Source organism: Pelobates fuscus, chromosome 3, assembly GCF_036172605.1.
Source record: "Pelobates fuscus isolate aPelFus1 chromosome 3, aPelFus1.pri, whole genome shotgun sequence".
In the NCBI taxonomy this organism is placed as follows: Eukaryota; Metazoa; Chordata; class Amphibia; order Anura; family Pelobatidae; genus Pelobates; species Pelobates fuscus.
Genome location: NC_086319.1, coordinates 425,723,775 through 425,743,184, shown reverse-complemented (window position 1 = coordinate 425,743,184; position 19,410 = coordinate 425,723,775). Strand labels below are relative to the sequence as shown.

Genomic DNA, 19,410 nt, shown 5'->3' with positions numbered 1-19,410 from the left:
CACTTCTGCATTCAGCCCCTGCCATGCAACTCCTCCCGCTTCTGCATTCAGCCCCTGCCATGTAACTCCTCCCACTTCCACATTCAGCCCCTGCCATGTAACTCCTCCCACTCCCGCATTCAGCCCCTGCCATGTAACTCCTCCCACTTCTGCATTCAGCCCCTGCCATGTAACTCCTCCCACTTCCGCATTCAGCCCCTGCCATGCAACTCCTCCCGCTTCCGCATTCAGCCCCTACCATGCAACTCCTCCCGCTTCTGCATTCAGCCCCTGCCATGCAACTCCTCCCGCTTCCGCATTCAGCCCCTACCATGCAACTCCTCCCGCTTCTGCATTCAGCCCCTGCCATGTAACTCCTCCCGCTTCCGCATTCAGCCCCTGCCATGTAACTCCTCCCGCTTCCGCATTCAGCCCCTACCATGTAACTCCTCCCACTTCTGCATTCAGCCCCTGCCATGCAACTCCTCCCACTTCTGCATTCAGCCCCTGCCATGTAACTCCTCCCACTTCCACATTCAGCCCCTGCCATGTAACTCCTCCCACTTCCACATTCAGCCCCTGCCATGTAACTCCTCCCACTTCCACATTCAGCCCCTGCCATGTAACTCCTCCCACTTCTGCATTCAGCCCCTGCCATGCAACTCCTCCCGCTTCCGCATTCAGCCCCTACCATGCAACTCCTCCCGCTTCTGCATTCAGCCCCTGCCATGCAACTCCTCCCGCTTCCGCATTCAGCCCCTACCATGCAACTCCTCCCGCTTCTGCATTCAGCCCCTGCCATGTAACTCCTCCCGCTTCCGCATTCAGCCCCTACCATGTAACTCCTCCCACTTCTGCATTCAGCCCCTGCCATGCAACTCCTCCCACTTCTGCATTCAGCCCCTGCCATGCAACTCCTCCCACTTCTGCATTCAGCCCCTGCCATGTAACTCCTCCCACTTCCACATTCAGCCCCTGCCATGTAACTTCTCCCGCTTCTGCATTCAGCCCCTGCCATGTAACTCCTCCCACTTCCGCATTCAGCCCCTACAATGTAACTCCTCCCGCTTCCGCATTCAGCCCCTGCCATGTAACTCCTCCCGCTTCTGCATTCAGCCCCTGCCATGTAACTCCTCCCACTTCTGCATTCAGCCCCTACCATGTAACTCCTCCCACTTCTGCATTCAGCCCCTGCCATGCAACTCCTCCCACTTCTGCATTCAGCCCCTGCCATGCAACTCCTCCCACTTCCACATTCAGCCCCTGCCATGTAACTCCTCCCACTTCCACATTCAGCCCCTGCCATGTAACTCCTCCCACTTCTGCATTCAGCCCCTGCCATGTAACTCCTCCCACTTCCACATTCAGCCCCTGCCATGTAACTCCTCCCACTTCTGCATTCAGCCCCTGCTCCATAATCCCTGCCCAGTAAAGCCCTGTTTCCATTAGCTCTGTAATCCCATCGTGTCCTCACTCACAGCTTTTTGGATCATGCCTTTCATGGTGCCGGACAATGCGGCTGCCATACCAAAGCGCCCGTTATTTAAGATATTCATTGCAACCTTGAATCCATTCCCTTCCCCTCCTAGCACGTTCTCGGCTGGGACCCGTACATCATCCAAATAGACGGTTGCAGTATTACTGGCGCGGATCCCTAGCTTGCTGTCTGGCGGGCCGCTGAACAAGAAAGGACAATGAATAAGAAACCGAAAGATACAATGTGCAATGATAGAAAATGAAAGAAAAAAAAAAAAACACATTGAGTGACATGGGTGAATGAAACTGCAGGAAATCTTCAAATGAATGCATGATACAAGAAAAAACGACACCACGTTAAGAAAAGATTTAAGAAGTAGTGATGGGGAGTATAGCTTAGAGACATGGGTCATGCTTGTTGTCTCTATAGGAACACTATAGTCACCTAAATTACTTTAGCTAAATAAAGCAGTTTTAGTGTATAGATCATTCCCCTGCAGTCTCACTGCTCAATTCTCTGCTATTTAGGAGTTAAATCACTTTGTTTCTGTTTATGCAGCCCTAGCCACACCTCCCCTGGCTATGATTGACAGAGCCTGCATGAAAAAAAAAACTGGTTTCACTTTCAAACAGATGTAATTTACCTTAAATAATTGTATCTCAATCTCTAAATTGAACTTTAATCACATACAGGAGGCTCTTGCAGGGTCTAGCAAGCTATTAACATAGCAGGGGATAAGAAAATCTTAATTAAACAGAACTTGCAATAAAGAAAGCCTAAATAGGGCTCTCTTTACAGGAAGTGTTTATGGAAGGCTGTGCAGGTCACATGCAGGGAGGTGTGACTAGGGTTCATAAACAAAGGGATTTAACTCCTAAATGGCAGAGGATTGAGCAGTGAGGCTGCAGGGGCATGTTCTATACACCAAAACTGCTTCATTAAGCTAAAGTTGTTCAGCTGACTATAGTGTCCCTTTAATATACTCTGCATATGCCAACACTTACCTAGTGATCCCCTCTCCTCTCTCTACAATAAACGCAGTGATCTTCTCCTTCGTTTCACCACTCGCCGGGTCTGTAACTGGAGTCTTCGCAAACACCGTGAGTAGATCAGCAATGCCCCCATTACTGGAATAAATAAAAGATGGCAGCACCGTAAACTCCAGGTATCTGCGCCCCCTTTCAGCCATGGTACATGATAAGTCACATTTCTTTATTTGATGTGTCACAAAAAAAAAAAAAAAAAGTACTATTTACAAAGAAAAATCCAAAAAGAACCAGAGGGTTCAGGACAAGACCCAGGAGGTCCATGGAGATCCCAAGCCATGGCAGGATGTTTTGTAATTACAGGACCAATGAAAGAAGGGACTTTATAGTTTTATATACAGATCAACAAAGCCTTCTAAATGCCCCACTCAAAGTACCAGGTCCACTTACCTTATCCAGATCTTACTACCAGAGAGGGTATAATACTGCCCACATGGGCTCTTCTTGGCAGTAGTTTGGATAGACGCTGCATCTGACCCACTGGAAGGCTCAGTCAGGCAAAAAGCAGCTATAGTTTCACCTGTGTTTTATTACAGAGAGACAAAGAGATCCTCTAAAAAAAAGAAAAATCTAATTTATCATATCCCATTACTAGCACTTTCCTGACTGCAGCCTTGACTCACTGCGGCCACATCAACGCTACCAATTACAGCTCCTGTTTCACTGCCACCAACCACCCAACACATTCATATCACCAGCTCCTCCATGAAATGATTCCCAGCCATGTAAAGTTCCCCAAGCATTATCCACCAATGTAATCTTTCCATCCAAGTCAACTAACCCCACAATGCAACCCTCTCATACAGCACCATTATCTTGTCCAGCTACCTAACCCACCCCATATAGTCATCCAGCCTCTCTCCCTACCTTATCCAGTTCTATCCAATGCAATCTCCCTCATTCTGTTCAGTCAACTAAAAGCACCCCTCATTCCCACTCTATCCCCCTCCATATTGTCACTAACCCGAAGCCAGCCGAGGAAAGTACTTTGTCTTTTGCTCCTGGGTCCCATACAGAAGAATTCCTTTGAAGCCAATGGACTGATGAGCTCCCAGAGTGATGCCCACACCAAGGTCATGAAGCCCTACAATCTCCACCAGACGTGCATACTGATAGAGGAATGGGGGAATATGGTCAGAGCCAAGAACAAAAAACAGCTAAGGGGTGTACAAGAGGAACCAAAAAGGGGCTACAGAAGGTCAGGAAGAGAAGGTGATGAAGGGTCAGACACTAAAATAAATGGAAGAAGGACAAGGAGAGACGTGACTGGCAAAATACATCACACAATGGATTGGGAGACTGATAGAAGAAAACTGATAGAAGAAAGGCAAAGGAGGGGAAGGAGCACAGAGGAGAATGTAGCCAAAACGGGAGATAGTGAGAAAAGAGAGAATTAGAAAGCAAATCTGAGAGGAGTACAGGAGTCATTCACTGGAAAAAACGATACCAACGGCAAACCACCTGACTTAATTACAGCACCGGGCTAGCATTAGCCGTGACCACGCAGCACCAGGCTTCCTCAGTCTTAAAAGGAACACTCTAACTACCATAACTACTACAGTGCTCTCCAAGAACCATAACAACTGTAGTGATTACATTCTCAGGAGTTTCATGTCACCTCCAATATAGTCGGAGAAGGTACCTGTGGTCTAGCAGGTGCCAGAAACTATGCTATGGAGAGCCAGAAGCTACGCGCAGTGCTTCATTCAGGAGAGCCAATAACAGCTCTGCGTCGAGCGGACCTAGGGTATGCAAACTGTTTGGCTACTGGAAGGAGCCGGGGCACTGTAGTGGTTATGGTGCTTGAATAGTTCATGAAAATGGTGAAAATATAGAAAAAAAAACAACACAGAATCGTGTTGAACGTGGGCGTATGAAAGATGAATATTACACATAATGGCAATGAAAGATATACAACAAGTGTAACGGCTGCTGGGTCATGGACTAAAATTAGAGGCCACCCTTACGCCAAATAACCCAGCATGGTACCGAGTCACCTTTACCCAAATAACTCACTACAGTGTGGAGTCACCCTTACCCCAAATAACCCAGGATAGTACAGAGTCACCCTTACCCCAAATATCCCAGCACGGTACGGAGTCACCTTTACCCCAAATATCCCAGCATGGTACAGAGTCACCTTTACCCCAAATATCCCAGCACGGTACGGAGTCACCTTTACCCCAAATATCCCAGCACGGTACAGAGTCACCTTTACCCCAAATATCCCATCACGGTACGGAGTCACCTTTACCCCAAATATCCCAGCACGGTACGGAGTCACCTTTACCCCAAATATCCCAGCACAGTGCGGAGTCACCTTTACCCCAAATATCCCAGCACAGTGCGGAGTCACCTTTACCCCAAATATCCCAGCACAGTGCGGAGTCACCTTTACCCCAAATATCCCAGCACGGTACGGAGTAACCTTTACCCCAAATATCCCAGCACAGTACGGAGTCACCTTTACCCCAAATATCCCAGCACAGTGCGGAGTCACCTTTACCCCAAATATCCCAGCACAGTGCGGAGTCACCTTTACCCCAAATATCCCAGCACAGTACGGAGTCACCTTTACCCCAAATATCCCAGCACAGTGCGGAGTCACCTTTACCCCAAATATCCCAGCACAGTACGGAGTCACCTTTACCCCAAATATCCCAGCACGGTACGGAGTCACCTTTATCCCAAATATCCCAGCACGGTACGGAGTCACCTTTACCCCAAATATCCCAGCACAGAACGGAGTCACCTTTACCCCAAATATCCCAGCACAGTATGGAGTCACCTTTATCCCAAATATCCCAGCACGGTATGGAGTCACCTTTACCCCAAATATCCCAGCACAGTGCGGAGTCACCTTTACCCCAAATATCCCAGCACGGTACGGAGTCACCTTTATCCCAAATATCCCAGCACGGTACGGAGTCACCTTTACCCCAAATATCCCAGCACGGTATGGAGTCACCTTTACCCCAAATATCCCAGCACAGTGCGGAGTCACCTTTACCCCAAATATCCCAGCACGGTACGGAGTCACCTTTATCCCAAATATCCCAGCACGGTACGGAGTCACCTTTACCCCAAATATCCCAGCACAGAACGGAGTCACCTTTACCCCAAATATCCCAGCACAGTATGGAGTCACCTTTATCCCAAATATCCCAGCACGGTACGGAGTCACCTTTACCCCAAATATCCCAGCACGGTACGGAGTCACCTTTACACCAAATATCCCAGCACGGTACGGAGTCACCTTTATCCCAAATATCCCAGCACAGTACGGAGTCACCTTTACACCAAATATCCCAGCACAGTGCGGAGTCACCTTTACACCAAATATCCCAGCACGGTACGGAGTCACCTTTACCCAAATATCCCAGCACGGTACGGAGTCACCCTTACCCCAAATAACTCACTACAATGTGGAGTCACCCTTACCCCAAATAACTCAGCACGGTACGGAGTCACCTTTATCCCAAATATCCCAGCACGGTACGGAGTCACCTTTATCCCAAATATCCCAGCACGGTACGGAGTCACCTTTACCCCAAATATCACAGCACAGAACGGAGTCACCTTTACCCCAAATATCCCAGCACAGTATGGAGTCACCTTTATCCCAAATATCCCAGCACGGTACGGAGTCACCTTTACCCCAAATATCCCAGCACAGTGCGGAGTCACCTTTACCCCAAATATCCCAGCACAGTGCGGAGTCACCTTTACCCCAAATATCCCAGCACAGTACGGAGTCACCTTTACCCCAAATATCCCAGCACAGTACGGAGTCACCTTTACCCCAAATAACCCAGCACGGTAAGGAGTCACCTTTACCCCAAATAACCCAGCACGGTACGGAGTCACCTTTACCCCAAATATCCCAGCACGGTACGGAGTCACCTTTACCCCAAATATCCCAGCACAGTATGGAGTCACCTTTACCCCAAATATCCCAGCACGGAATGGAGTCACCTTTACCCCAAATATCCCAGCACGGTACGGAGTCACCTTTACCCCAAATATCCCAGCACGGTACGGAGTCACCTTTACCCCAAATAACCCAGCACGGTATGGAGTCACCTTTACCCCAAATAACCCAGCACGGTACGGAGTCACCTTTACCCCAAATAACCCAGCACGGTACGGAGTCACCTTTACCCCAAATATCCCAGCACGGTACGGAGTCACCTTTACCCCAAATATCCCAGCACAGTATGGAGTCACCTTTATCCCAAATATCCCAGCACAGTATGGAGTCACCTTTACCCCAAATATCCCAGCACAGTACGGAGTCACCTTTACCCCAAATATCCCAGCACAGTACGGAGTCACCTTTACCCCAAATATCCCAGCACGGTACGGAGTCACCTTTATCCCAAATATCCCAGCACGGTACGGAGTCACCTTTACCCCAAATATCCCAGCACAGTATGGAGTCACCTTTATCCCAAATATCCCAGCACGGTACGGAGTCACCTTTACCCCAAATATCCCAGCACAGTATGGAGTCACCTTTACCCCAAATAACCCAGCACAGTACAGAGTCACCTTTACCCCAAATATCCCAGCATGGTACGGAGTCACCTTTATCCCAAATATCCCAGCACAGTATGGAGTCACCTTTACCCCAAATAACCCAGCACAGTACAGAGTCACCTTTACCCCAAATAACCCAGCACGGTACGGAGTCACCTTTACCCCAAATATCCCAGCACAGTATGGAGTCACCTTTATCCCAAATATCCCAGCACGGTACGGAGTCACCTTTACCCCAAATAACCCAGCACGGTATGGAGTCACCTTTACCCCAAATATCCCAGCACAGTGCGGAGTCACCTTTACCCCAAATATCCCAGCATGGTACGGAGTCACCTTTATCCCAAATATCCCAGCATGGTACGGAGTCACCTTTACCCCAAATATCCCAGCACAGTATGGAGTCACCTTTACCCCAAATAACCCAGCACGGTATGGAGTCACCTTTACCCCAAATAACCCAGCACAGTGCGGAGTCACCTTTACCCCAAATATCCCAGCACGGTACGGAGTCACCTTTATCCCAAATATCCCAGCATGGTACTGAGTCACCTTTATCCCAAATATCCCAGCATGGTACGGAGTCACCTTTACCCCAAATAACCCAGCACAGTGCGGAGTCACCTTTACCCCAAATATCCCAGCACGGTACGGAGTCACCTTTATCCCAAATATCCCAGCACGGTACGGAGTCACCTTTATCCCAAATATCCCAGCACGGTACGGAGTCACCTTTATCCCAAATATCCCAGCACGGTATGGAGTCACCTTTACACCAAATATCCCAGCACGGTACGGAGTCACCTTTATCCCAAATATCCCAGCACGGTACGGAGTCACCTTTATCCCAAATATCCCAGCACGGTACGGAGTCACCTTTATCCCAAATATCCCAGCACGGTATGGAGTCACCTTTACACCAAATATCCCAGCACGGTACGGAGTCACCTTTATCCCAAATATCCCAGCACGGTACGGAGTCACCTTTATCCCAAATATCCCAGCACGGTACGGAGTCACCTTTATCCCAAATATCCCAGCACGGTACGGAGTCACCTTTATCCCAAATATCCCAGCACGGTATGGAGTCACCTTTACACCAAATATCCCAGCACAGTACGGAGTCACCTTTACCCCAAATATCCCAGCACAGTACAGAGTCACCTTTACCCCAAATATCCCAGCACAGTGCGGAGTCACCTTTACACCAAATATCCCAGCACGGTACGGAGTCACCTTTACCCCAAATATCCCAGCACGGTACGGAGTCACCTTTACCCCAAATATCCCAGCACGGTACGGAGTCACCTTTATCCCAAATATCCCAGCACAGTGCGGAGTCACCTTTACACCAAATATCCCAGCACAGTATGGAGTCACCTTTATCCCAAATATCCCAGCATGGTACGGAGTCACCTTTACCCCAAATATCCCAGCACGGTACGGAGTCACCTTTACCCCAAATATCCCAGCACAGTATGGAGTCACCTTTAACTCAGCCAATCACCCAGTTCAGGACAGTGTAATCTTTACCCCACTCAGTCCAGTTAAGGAAATTGCCCCAAATATTTACAGGGCCATAAGAGCTCTCTGGTAACCTGTTCATTAATAAGATTGTACACCCATTTAGAATTGCCTACAGAAAAGGAAAGGTTTATTTACAAATAGAATTACAAAATGAAAACATTTGTGTAATTGAGTTAGTGTAGATCAGAATGAGTACAGTAATATTACCAGAAATATTTACAGAGTGCGCAAGAAGACATACAGTGTTACCTGAGTGTTATTCAGACCCATACCGCCCAGCTCGCTGGGTATCTGCAGACCAAATGCTCCGAGTTCCTTTAATCCAGACATCGATTTCTCATCCACTTGTTGTAGAGAGTCATTCAGACCTGGATCATTCACTTCCTGGGGTTCGAAGGAAGCAAGTGGTAAGAACCCGACAAATAACATCTCCCCTACATACACACTCCTTCCATCCCCACAACCACAACATAAAAAACACACCCCCCCAACCACGTACACACACTCTTCCCAACTTCGAAATCCTTACATGCGGTCTGATCACCACCCTCCCTTAATCCCTACACACACTGTCCCATGCCATGATCCTGCCACCTCAAAAAGTCATCCCTCCTTAATCCCCAAAACTCTGATTTTCATCCATTTCTGGTTCCTCACCTGAAAGAATCGGGACACGGGTCCAACCAGCTCACTCAGGAACTGAGACTGATCCTCATTCAGTACTGCAGCCCAGATTGGACAGAGATATTGTAAACAATTTATTCATTTAGAATACATTCATTAAATGATGACAAAACAAATTAATAAAGATATAACAAGTGGTAAAATGGGTACATGCTCTCCTCTTCAAAAACACAGGCCTACCAGCTGTAACAGACACATGGATATCTCACAGAAACAAACACCTAACATATAAAGATCACACAGAAACAAACAAACACCTAACACACAGAGCACACACATAAACAAACACCTAACACACAGAGCACACACATAAACAAACACCTAACACACAGAGCACACACATAAACAAACACCTAACACACAGAGCACACAGAAACAAACACCTAACACACAGAGAGCACACAGAAACAAACACCTAACACACAGAGCACACAGAAACAAACACCTAACACACAGAGAGCACACAGAAACAAACACCTAACACACAGAGAGCACACAGAAACAAACACCTAACACACAGACCACACAGAAACAAACACCTAACACACAGAGAGCACACAGAAACAAACACCTAACACACAGAGAGCACACAGAAACAAACACCTAACACACAGAGAGCACACAGAAACAAACACCCAACACACAGAGAGCACACAGAAACAAACACCTAACACACAGAGAGAACACAGAAACAAACACCTAACACACAGAGAGCACACATAAACAAACACCCAACACACAGAGAGCACACATAAACAAACACCTAACACACAGAGAGCACACAGAAACAAACACCTAACACACAGAGAGCACACAGAAACAAACACCTAACACACAGAGCACACAGAAACAAACACCTAACACACAGAGAGCACACAGAAACAAACACCTAACACACAGAGCACACAGAAACAAACACCTAACACACAGAGAGCACACAGAAACAAACACCTAACACACAGAGCACACAGAAACACCTAACACAGGCAGTTAACCTCCACATATAGCGCTTTGTACCTACCTGACGGATAGGGGAATACTTGGTCTGTGTGAAGCTGGCCACTAAACATCCCCACTGCAAAGGAGCGAGACGCCTGGGAAGAGAGTGAGTGAAAGCATAATGTCCTCCTGGTCAGGACCTGCGGCCAGGCTATCCTACACTATATGTTAGCTATGCAGGGAGTTGTATCACCATAGCCAATCACAGCTTGTGTGAGAGACATACAGAGTGACAGCCGATGTGTGAGAGACACCAACATACAGAGTGACAGCCGATGTGTGAGAGACACCAACATACAGAGTGACAGTCAATGTGTGAGAGAGACCAACATACAGAATGACAGGATGTGTGAGAGACCAACATACAGAGTGACAGCCGATGTGTGAGAGATACCAACAAACATTGTGACAGTCAATGTGTGCGAGACACCAACATACAGAGTGACAGCCAATGTGTGAGAGAGACCAACATACAGAGTGACAGCCAATGTGTGAGAGAGACCAACATACAGAGTGACAGCCAATGTGTGAGAGAGACCAACATACAGAGTGACAGCCAATGTGTGAGAGAGACCAACATACAGAGTGACAGCCGATGTGTGAGAGACACCAACATACAGAGTGACAGCCGATGTGTGAGAGATACCAACATACAGAGTGACAGCCAATGTGTGAGAGAGACCAACATGCAGAGTGACAGCCGATGTGTGAGAGAGACCAACATACAGAGTGACAGCCAATGTGTGAGAGATACCAACAAAAATTGTGACAGCCGATGTGTGAGAGACACCAACATACAGAGTGACAGCCAATGTGTGAGAGACACCAACATACAGAGTGACAGCCAATGTGTGAGAGACACCAACATACAGAGTGACAGCCAATGTGTGAGAGAGACCAACATACAGAGTGACAGCCGATGTGTGAGAGACACCAACATACAGAGTGACAGCCAATGTGTGAGAGACACCAACATACAGAGTGACAGCCAATGTGTGAGAGACACCAACATGCAGAGTTACAGCCAATGTGTGAGAGAGACCAACATACAGAGTGACAGCCGATGTGTGAGAGACACCAACATACAGAGTGACAGCCAATGTGTGAGAGACACCAACATACAGAGTGACAGCCAATGTGTGAGAGACACCAACATACAGAGTGACAGCCGATGTGTGAGAGAGACCAACATACAGAGTGACAGCCAATGTGTGAGAGACACCAACATACAGAGTGACAGCCAATGTGTGAGAGACACCAACATACAGAGTGACAGCCAATGTGTGAGACACCAACATACAGAGTGACAGCCAGTGTGTGAGACACCAACATACAGAGTGACAGCCAATGTGTGAGAGATACCAACAAACATTGTGACAGTCAATGTGTGCGAGACACCAACATACAGAGTGACAGCCAATGTGTGAGAGAGACCAACATACAGAGTGACAGCCAATGTGTGAGAGAGACCAACATACAGAGTGACAGCCAATGTGTGAGAGAGACCAACATACAGAGTGACAGCCAATGTGTGAGAGATACCAACATACAGAGTGACAGCCAATGTGTGAGAGACACCAACATGCAGAGTTACAGCCAATGTGTGAGAGAGACCAACATACAGAGTGACAGCCAATGTGTGAGAGAGACCAACATACAGAGTGACAGCCAATGTGTGAGAGAGACCAACATACAGAGTGACAGCCAATGTGTGAGAGAGACCAACATACAGAGTGACAGCCAATGTGTGAGAGATACCAACAAACATTGTGACAGTCAATGTGTGAGAGATACCAACAAACATTGTGACAGTCAATGTGTGAGAGAGATACCAACATACAGAGTCACAGCCAATGTGTGAGAGAGACCAACATACAGAGTGACAGCCAATGTGTGAGAGAGACCAACATACAGAGTGACAGCCAATGTGTGAGAGAGACCAACATACAGAGTGACAGCCAATGTGTGAGAGAGACCAACATACAGAGTGACAGCCAATGTGTGAGAGAGACCAACATACAGAGTGACAGCCAATGTGTGAGAGAGACCAACATACAGAGTGACAGCCAATGTGTGAGAGAGACCAACATACAGAGTGACAGCCAATGTGTGAGAGAGACCAACATACAGAGTGACAGCCAATGTGTGAGAGAGACCAACATACAGAGTGACAGCCAATGTGTGAGAGACACCAACATACAGAGTGACAGCCAATGTGAGAGACACCAACATACAGAGTGACAGCCAATGTGTGAGAGACACCAACATACAGAGTGACAGCCAATGTGTGAGACACCAACATACAGAGTGACAGCCAATGTGTGAGAGACACCAACATACAGAGTGACAGCCAATGTGTGAGAGACACCAACATACAGAGTGACAGCCAATGTGTGAGAGACACCAACATACAGAGTGACAGCCAATGTGTGAGAGACCCCAACATACAGAGTGACAGCCAATGTGTGAGAGAGACCAACATACAGAGTGACAGCCAATGTGTGCGAGACATACAGAGTGACAGCCAATGTGTGAGAGAGACCAACATACAGAGTGACAGCCGATGTGTGAGAGAGACCAACATACAGAGTGACAGCCAATGTGTGAGAGAAACCAACATACAGAGTGACAGCCAATGTGTGAGAGAGACCAACATACAGAGTGACAGTCGATGTGTGAGAGAGACCAACATACAGAGTGACAGCCAATGTGTGAGAGAGACCAACATACAGAGTGACAGCCAATGTGTGAGAGAGACCAACATACAGAGTGACAGTCGATGTGTGAGAGAGACCAACATACAGAGTGACAGCCAATGTGTGAGAGAGACCAACATACAGAGTGACAGTCGATGTGTGAGAGAGACCAACATACAGAGTGACAGCCAATGTGTGAGAGAGACCAACATACAGAGTGACAGTCGATGTGTGAGAGAGACCAACATACAGAGTGACAGTCGATGTGTGAGAGAGACCAACATACAGAGTGACAGTCGATGTGTGAGAGAGACCAACATACAGAGTGACAGCCAATGTGTGAGAGAGACCAACATACAGAGTGACAGCCAATGTGTGAGAGAGACCAACATACAGAGTGACAGCCAATGTGTGAGAGAGACCAACATACAGAGTGACAGTCGATGTGTGAGAGAGACCAACATACAGAGTGACAGCCGATGTGTGAGAGAGACCAACATACAGAGTGACAGTCAATGTGTGAGAGAGACCAACATACAGAGTGACAGCCAATGTGTGCGAGAGACCAACATACAGAGTGACAGCCAATGTGTGAGAGAGACCAACATACAGAGTGACAGCCAATGTGTGAGAGAGACCAACATACAGAGTGACAGCCGATGTGTGAGAGAGACCAACATACAGAGTGACAGTCAATGTGTGAGAGAGACCAACATACAGAGTGACAGCCAATGTGTGCGAGAGACCAACATACAGAGTGACAGCCAATGTGTGAGAGAGACCAACATACAGAGTGACAGCCAATGTGTGAGAGAGACCAACATACAGAGTGACAGCCGATGTGTGAGAGAGACCAACATACAGAGTGACAGTCGATGTGTGAGAGAGACCAACATACAGAGTGACAGTCGATGTGTGCGAGACACTAATCGTGCAGAGTGAGAGTATTGTGTACCTCAGCGGATGCATTCTTGTTGTAGATGCGTGGGGAAGCAGCTGCTGTAGACATCCCATCCTTTCCGATCGCAGTCTGTAGAGACGACACATGGCATTACAATAACACACCATTACCACAGTAACACACACCATTACCATAATAGCGAGATATGAGAGGAGCGACAGCGGGGCGAGGCATGGGAGGAGCGACAGCGGGGCGAGGCATGGGAGGAGCGACAGCGGGGCGAGGCATGGGAGGAGCGACAGCGGGGCGAGGCATGGGAGGAGCGACAGCGGGGCGAGGCATGGGAAGAGCGACAGCGGGGCGAGGCATGGGAAGAGCGACAGCGGGGCGAGGCATGGGAAGAGCGACAGCGGGGCGAGGCATGGGAAGAGCGACAGCGGGGCGAGGCATGGGAAGAGCGACAGCGGGGCGAGGCATGGGAAGAGCGACAGCGGGGCGAGGCATGGGAAGAGCGACAGCGGGGCGAGGCATGGGAAGAGCGACAGCGGGGCGAGGCATGGGAAGAGCGACAGCGGGGCGAGGCATGGGAAGAGCGACAGCGGGGCGAGGCATGGGAAGAGCGACAGCGGGGCGAGGCATGGGAAGAGCGACAGCGGGGCGAGGCATGGGAAGAGCGACAGCGGGGCGAGGCATGGGAGGAGCGACAGCGGGGCGAGGCATGGGAGGAGCGACAGCGGGGCGAGGCATGGGAGGAGCGACAGCGGGGCGAGGCATGGGAGGAGCGACAGCGGGGCGAGGCATGGGAGGAGCGACAGCGGGGCGAGGCATGGGAGGAGCGACAGCGGGGCGAGGCATGGGAAGAGCGACAGCGGGGCGAGGCATGGGAAGAGCGACAGCGGGGCGAGGCATGGGAAGAGCGACAGCGGGGCGAGGCATGGGAAGAGCGACAGCGGGGCGAGGCATGGGAAGAGCGACAGCGGGGCGAGGCATGGGAAGAGCGACAGCGGGGCGAGGCATGGGAAGAGCGACAGCGGGGCGAGGCATGGGAAGAGCGACAGCGGGGCGAGGCATGGGAAGAGCGACAGCGGGGCGAGGCATGGGAAGAGCGACAGCGGGGCGAGGCATGGGAGGAGCGACAGCGGGGCGAGGCATGGGAGGAGCGACAGCGGGGCGAGGCATGGGAGGAGCGACAGCGGGGCGAGGCATGGGAGGAGCGACAGCGGGGCGAGGCATGGGAGGAGCGACAGCGGGGCGAGGCATGGGAGGAGCGACAGCGGGGCGAGGCATGGGAGGAGCGACAGCGGGGCGAGGCATGGGAGGAGCGACAGCGGGGCGAGGCATGGGAGGAGCGACAGCGGGGCGAGGCATGGGAGGAGCGACAGCGGGGCGAGGCATGGGAAGAGCGACAGCGGGGCGAGGCATGGGAAGAGCGACAGCGGGGCGAGGCATGGGAAGAGCGACAGCGGGGCGAGGCATGGGAAGAGCGACAGCGGGGCGAGGCATGGGAAGAGCGACAGCGGGGCGAGGCATGGGAAGAGCGACAGCGGGGCGAGGCATGGGAAGAGCGACAGCGGGGCGAGGCATGGGAAGAGCGACAGCGGGGCGAGGTATGGGAGGAGCGACCGAGGGACGAGGTATCAGAGGAGCAACCGGCTGGCGAGGCATGGGAGGAGCGACAGTGGGGCGAGGTATGGGAGGAGCGACCGAGGGACGAGGTATCAGAGGAGCGACCGAGGGGGGAGGTATCAGAGGAGTGACCGAGGGGCGAGGTATCAGAGGAGTGACCGAGGGGCGAGGTATCAGAGGAGTGACCGAGGGGCGAGGTATAAGAGGAGCGAGGTATCAGAGGAGCGACCGAGGGGCGAGGTATGGGAGGAGGGAGTTATGGGATTAGCGACAGGTGAGAAAGATCAGCCCGGCGACAGCATTCATCACAGATTGTAGACATATTGAAACATTCACATTTGTGATTTACTAGTTGATATAAAGGATTTGATTTATAAACAATATGAATCAGACTTGTGGTGGAACCGCTGCCTGTTCGTGGGTTTCCCTTCTCTTTTACATTTGTTTCCATGTATGTGTTTACATGTGTATTTTGGTGCATTGTTTCCACTCCCCGTTCGGGAGTGCTTTCCCGAAGGGAATTAATTCACCTCCCGAACGGGGACCACCCCAATACCCAATTTAGAATTTAGGTTAGAATGTTCCTCTAATTAGCCTTTCCACATAATGCAAAAATAAACACGTCAATCCGGTTATACAAATGTAATAATTCACACAAGCATCTTGTAAAAATAAGGGTTTCCCCCCAAAAAATCATAAATCCAGCTCCAGTGAGGGGCCCCTCCGCTGGAGCTGATAGGTACCAGAAAATAAAAACATTAAAACAAACAAAAGTTAGTAAAATAAAAGGAAGACGGGACAAGGAGCTTGTTACGGACACTCCACAGACCTGCATTGGTCTATGTTAAGTTACCAAAGTCGGTTCTTTCGGTATTATTGTTATCTATACTCCATTTATACAAACAACCAGGATTATAGATTTGTGCATACGAACTCAGACCACCCAGCCCCTGGCGTGTGCCGCCACTTAACCCTTTTTGACCTCAGAAACAACCGAACGGACGACCACCGGGAGGTTGCGGTTAACCACAACTTAATTGACGGCCTCAGGGTGCCCTCGTTCGGCGACTATTTTCCCCATACTCAAACTCCCGAACGAGGACCACCTACACCACGGCGTGTGTCTGCACTTAGAACGTTGGGGCTGCGGTTAACCGCAGGCTAATCGGCCCCTTCAGGGCGGTCTACGTTCGGTTCACGAAGGGCTGGGATAACCAGCCAGAGAGCGGTATTCGTACAGCATGCTACCCGTGTTTCGTTCCAGGAGTTTTGAAGCCGAGACCCGCTCGCCTATTCATAGAAAAGATGGCTGCCGTCTCGTGTTCGGGACAAAGAGACACGAAAATACTTATATACAAGAGACTGGCTATACCGTTCGTGAGGTCTGAGAGCTATTCGTCTATATGATGCGCTCAGACCAGAGCTATCTAATGAATGGTAGAATTTAAGGGGTATTTAGTAAACTGTTATAAATATATATTTTATGCTGTTTTTACATGTTGAAAATACACGTGGGACTCTGGGCACTTGGAGATAATTGAATTGCCATAACCGTTGGAATCATTATCTCCAAGCGGGGCGGGGACTATTTCAAACGATAAAGTGTATTGTCATTGGTCAACTGTGTGTATTGTCCTTGTATCCCATCAGGTCCAGAGGGGGCTGTCCCTGGACCTGGGATTTTGCATAGATAACGCTGTCCCTGTGCCATTAAAGCCAGTTCGTGTTTGACCTTCAAAATCGCAGCCTCGACTCGTTTTGTGGGAACCAGGGTATCCTAGCTAGACTAGAGCTAGTGGGATTGCTTTATATTCACAGGACTCCAGTGGTCTGCTGAACGGAACAGTGCTTCTCTCTCTCCACATTCGGGAACCAGGACATCCAAGCGGTCCAGCCTTCAGCTAGCTTGGAGGTAACCATAACAATTATTGGTGGCAGCGGTGGGATGGCGTCCTAGCGCAAGGAGCAGCACTGGTATCGTATGAGAGTTATTGAAGGCAACGCTAGCCACTGCGCAGCGTCCCTGCATACAGCAGTATGGAGCCAGCAAGCTCGCTCATGGCATCCGAAATGGAGGAGAGGTTCCAAACCAGGTTGCATAGCTCCATCTCCCGGAAGCATTGGGCAGTCTCAGAAGAGGAGATGTGTGGGTACAGAAATGAAGCCAGAACCGAGCTGTGGGAAGAAGCCCTAGAGGAAGTCCAGTGTTGGCGAGGTGATCGTAGTCTCCGCAGAAGGCAGCAAATCCAGGCTCGAATGGCAGAGCGGATGCCCTTCCTGGGCAAACAACCCCTTCCAGCGTGGGTAGCTAAACTAGAGGATCTAGTATATAGGGAACTGTGGCTCGACAGCGCATACCAGGCGCTACAGTGGTACGCGACTCAGCTTGTTCCAGAGATGGCTGAGTATGAATTCCCTGAGTGTGGGGATTACAATGGCCCTGATCTATTCTGGGAGAATATGGACGATGATGACTTTGGAAGGGCTACAGATTCACACTTCTGGGACCTGTATGACGACCGGGAAGACAAGCTGGGTCTCCCTAGAGCTATTGACCTGGAAGCAGACCTGCGGTACCTAGTCACACAGGAATGTGACCTGGAGTGGAAGTACCAGCACCTCATCAATGGGTCCCGGGAAGAGACAACCAGTCCCCTTTCTGAACAGCATCCAGAGGTCCCCCAGGAAAGCACAGCAGCAGAGCCAGGTCGAGAGCCATTCAGCTGGAAGGATATCGTAGAGGTATACTGGGAGTAACCTCTGATGGCAGGTAGAGATGGGACCGAGGTCTCTCTACCGGCCCTACAGGTATGCTGGGCAGTCGGCCCAGATCCCCAACCCCTGGGCGAGTTACAGGGAGTGGAGAGCAGCGACCTCCCTCCTCAGCGGCAGCCTGAGTTACAGGGAGAGGAGAGCAGCGACCTCCCTCCCCAGCGGCAGTGCACCGTGCAGAGGGAAGAGACCACCAGTCCCCTTCCCCAACCACAACCAGAGGTACCCGAGGCAGCGGGCCTCATAGACTGGTCCTGGGAGGACCCCCAGCAGGCAGGTGGAGATGGGACCGCAGTCTCTCTACCGGCCCTACAGGGATGCTGGGCAGGCGGCCCAGATCCCCAGCGGCAGCCTGAGTTACAGGGAGAGGAGAGCAGCGACCTCCCTCCCCAGCGGCAGTGCACCGTGCAGAGGTCTCCTTCCCCAACCACAACCAGAGGTACCCGAGGCAGCAGGGCTCATAGACTGGTCCTGGGAGGACCCCCAGCAGGCAGGTGGAGATGGGACCGCAGTCTCTCTACCAGCCCTACAGGGATGCTGGGCAGGCGGCCCAGATCCCCAGCGGCAGCCTGAGTTACAGGGAGAGGAGAGCAGCGACCTCCCTCCCCAGCGGCAGTGCACCTTGCAGAGGGAAGAGACAACCGGTCTCCTTCCCCAACCACAACCAGAGGTACCCGAGGCAGCAGGCCTCATAGACTGGTCCTGGGAGGACCCCCAGCAGGCAGGTGGAGATGGGACCGCAGTCTCTCTACCGGCCCTACAGGGATGCTGGGCAGGAGTGTAAAAAACCATTGACATCCACCGGTTTCTTATATGTTCTTGTCACTACCTGCCTGTCTCGGCCGCATAGGATTAAATTAAGGAATTCAATCTCCAACTTACTTACTGGTGAAAGACAGACCCCAATCCTCAACGAATTTATCAATCTCCTCTTATTCGCCCATCCAAATAATGAGGATGTAATCAATGAAGCGTCTATATATGACTAGACTTTCCTTCCATCGTTCATTGCCATAGATATTCGTTAGTTCCCAAAATCCCATGAACAAATTTGCGTAAGATGGGGCAAAGCTCGCCTCCATTGCAATACCCTTCGTCTGTAAAAAAAAAACTGAAAATAATTATGGGTTAAAATAAAAGGAACATTATCCAGTAAAGCTCCTG

At 50.3% G+C, this 19,410-nt stretch overlaps 1 protein-coding gene and 1 pseudogene across 1 annotated transcript in view; one reads left to right on the top strand and one right to left on the bottom strand.

Annotated features, from left to right (window-relative positions):
* Positions 1-19,410, bottom strand: part of ACADVL (acyl-CoA dehydrogenase very long chain) — a 43,667-nt gene that overhangs the window by 6,648 nt on the left and 17,609 nt on the right. The window contains exons 3-10 of the mRNA XM_063449840.1: positions 13,903-13,977; positions 10,274-10,346; positions 9,226-9,290; positions 8,818-8,952; positions 3,467-3,611; positions 2,893-3,022; positions 2,461-2,583; positions 1,458-1,656 (exon numbers count right to left, since the gene is read on the bottom strand). Of these exons, the coding sequence (XP_063305910.1) occupies positions 1,458-1,656; positions 2,461-2,583; positions 2,893-3,022; positions 3,467-3,611; positions 8,818-8,952; positions 9,226-9,290; positions 10,274-10,346; positions 13,903-13,977 (945 nt within the window). The remainder of the gene's footprint in view (positions 1-1,457; positions 1,657-2,460; positions 2,584-2,892; positions 3,023-3,466; positions 3,612-8,817; positions 8,953-9,225; positions 9,291-10,273; positions 10,347-13,902; positions 13,978-19,410) is intronic.
* Positions 10,589-11,416, top strand: LOC134603722 (LIM domain-containing protein A-like; annotated as a pseudogene).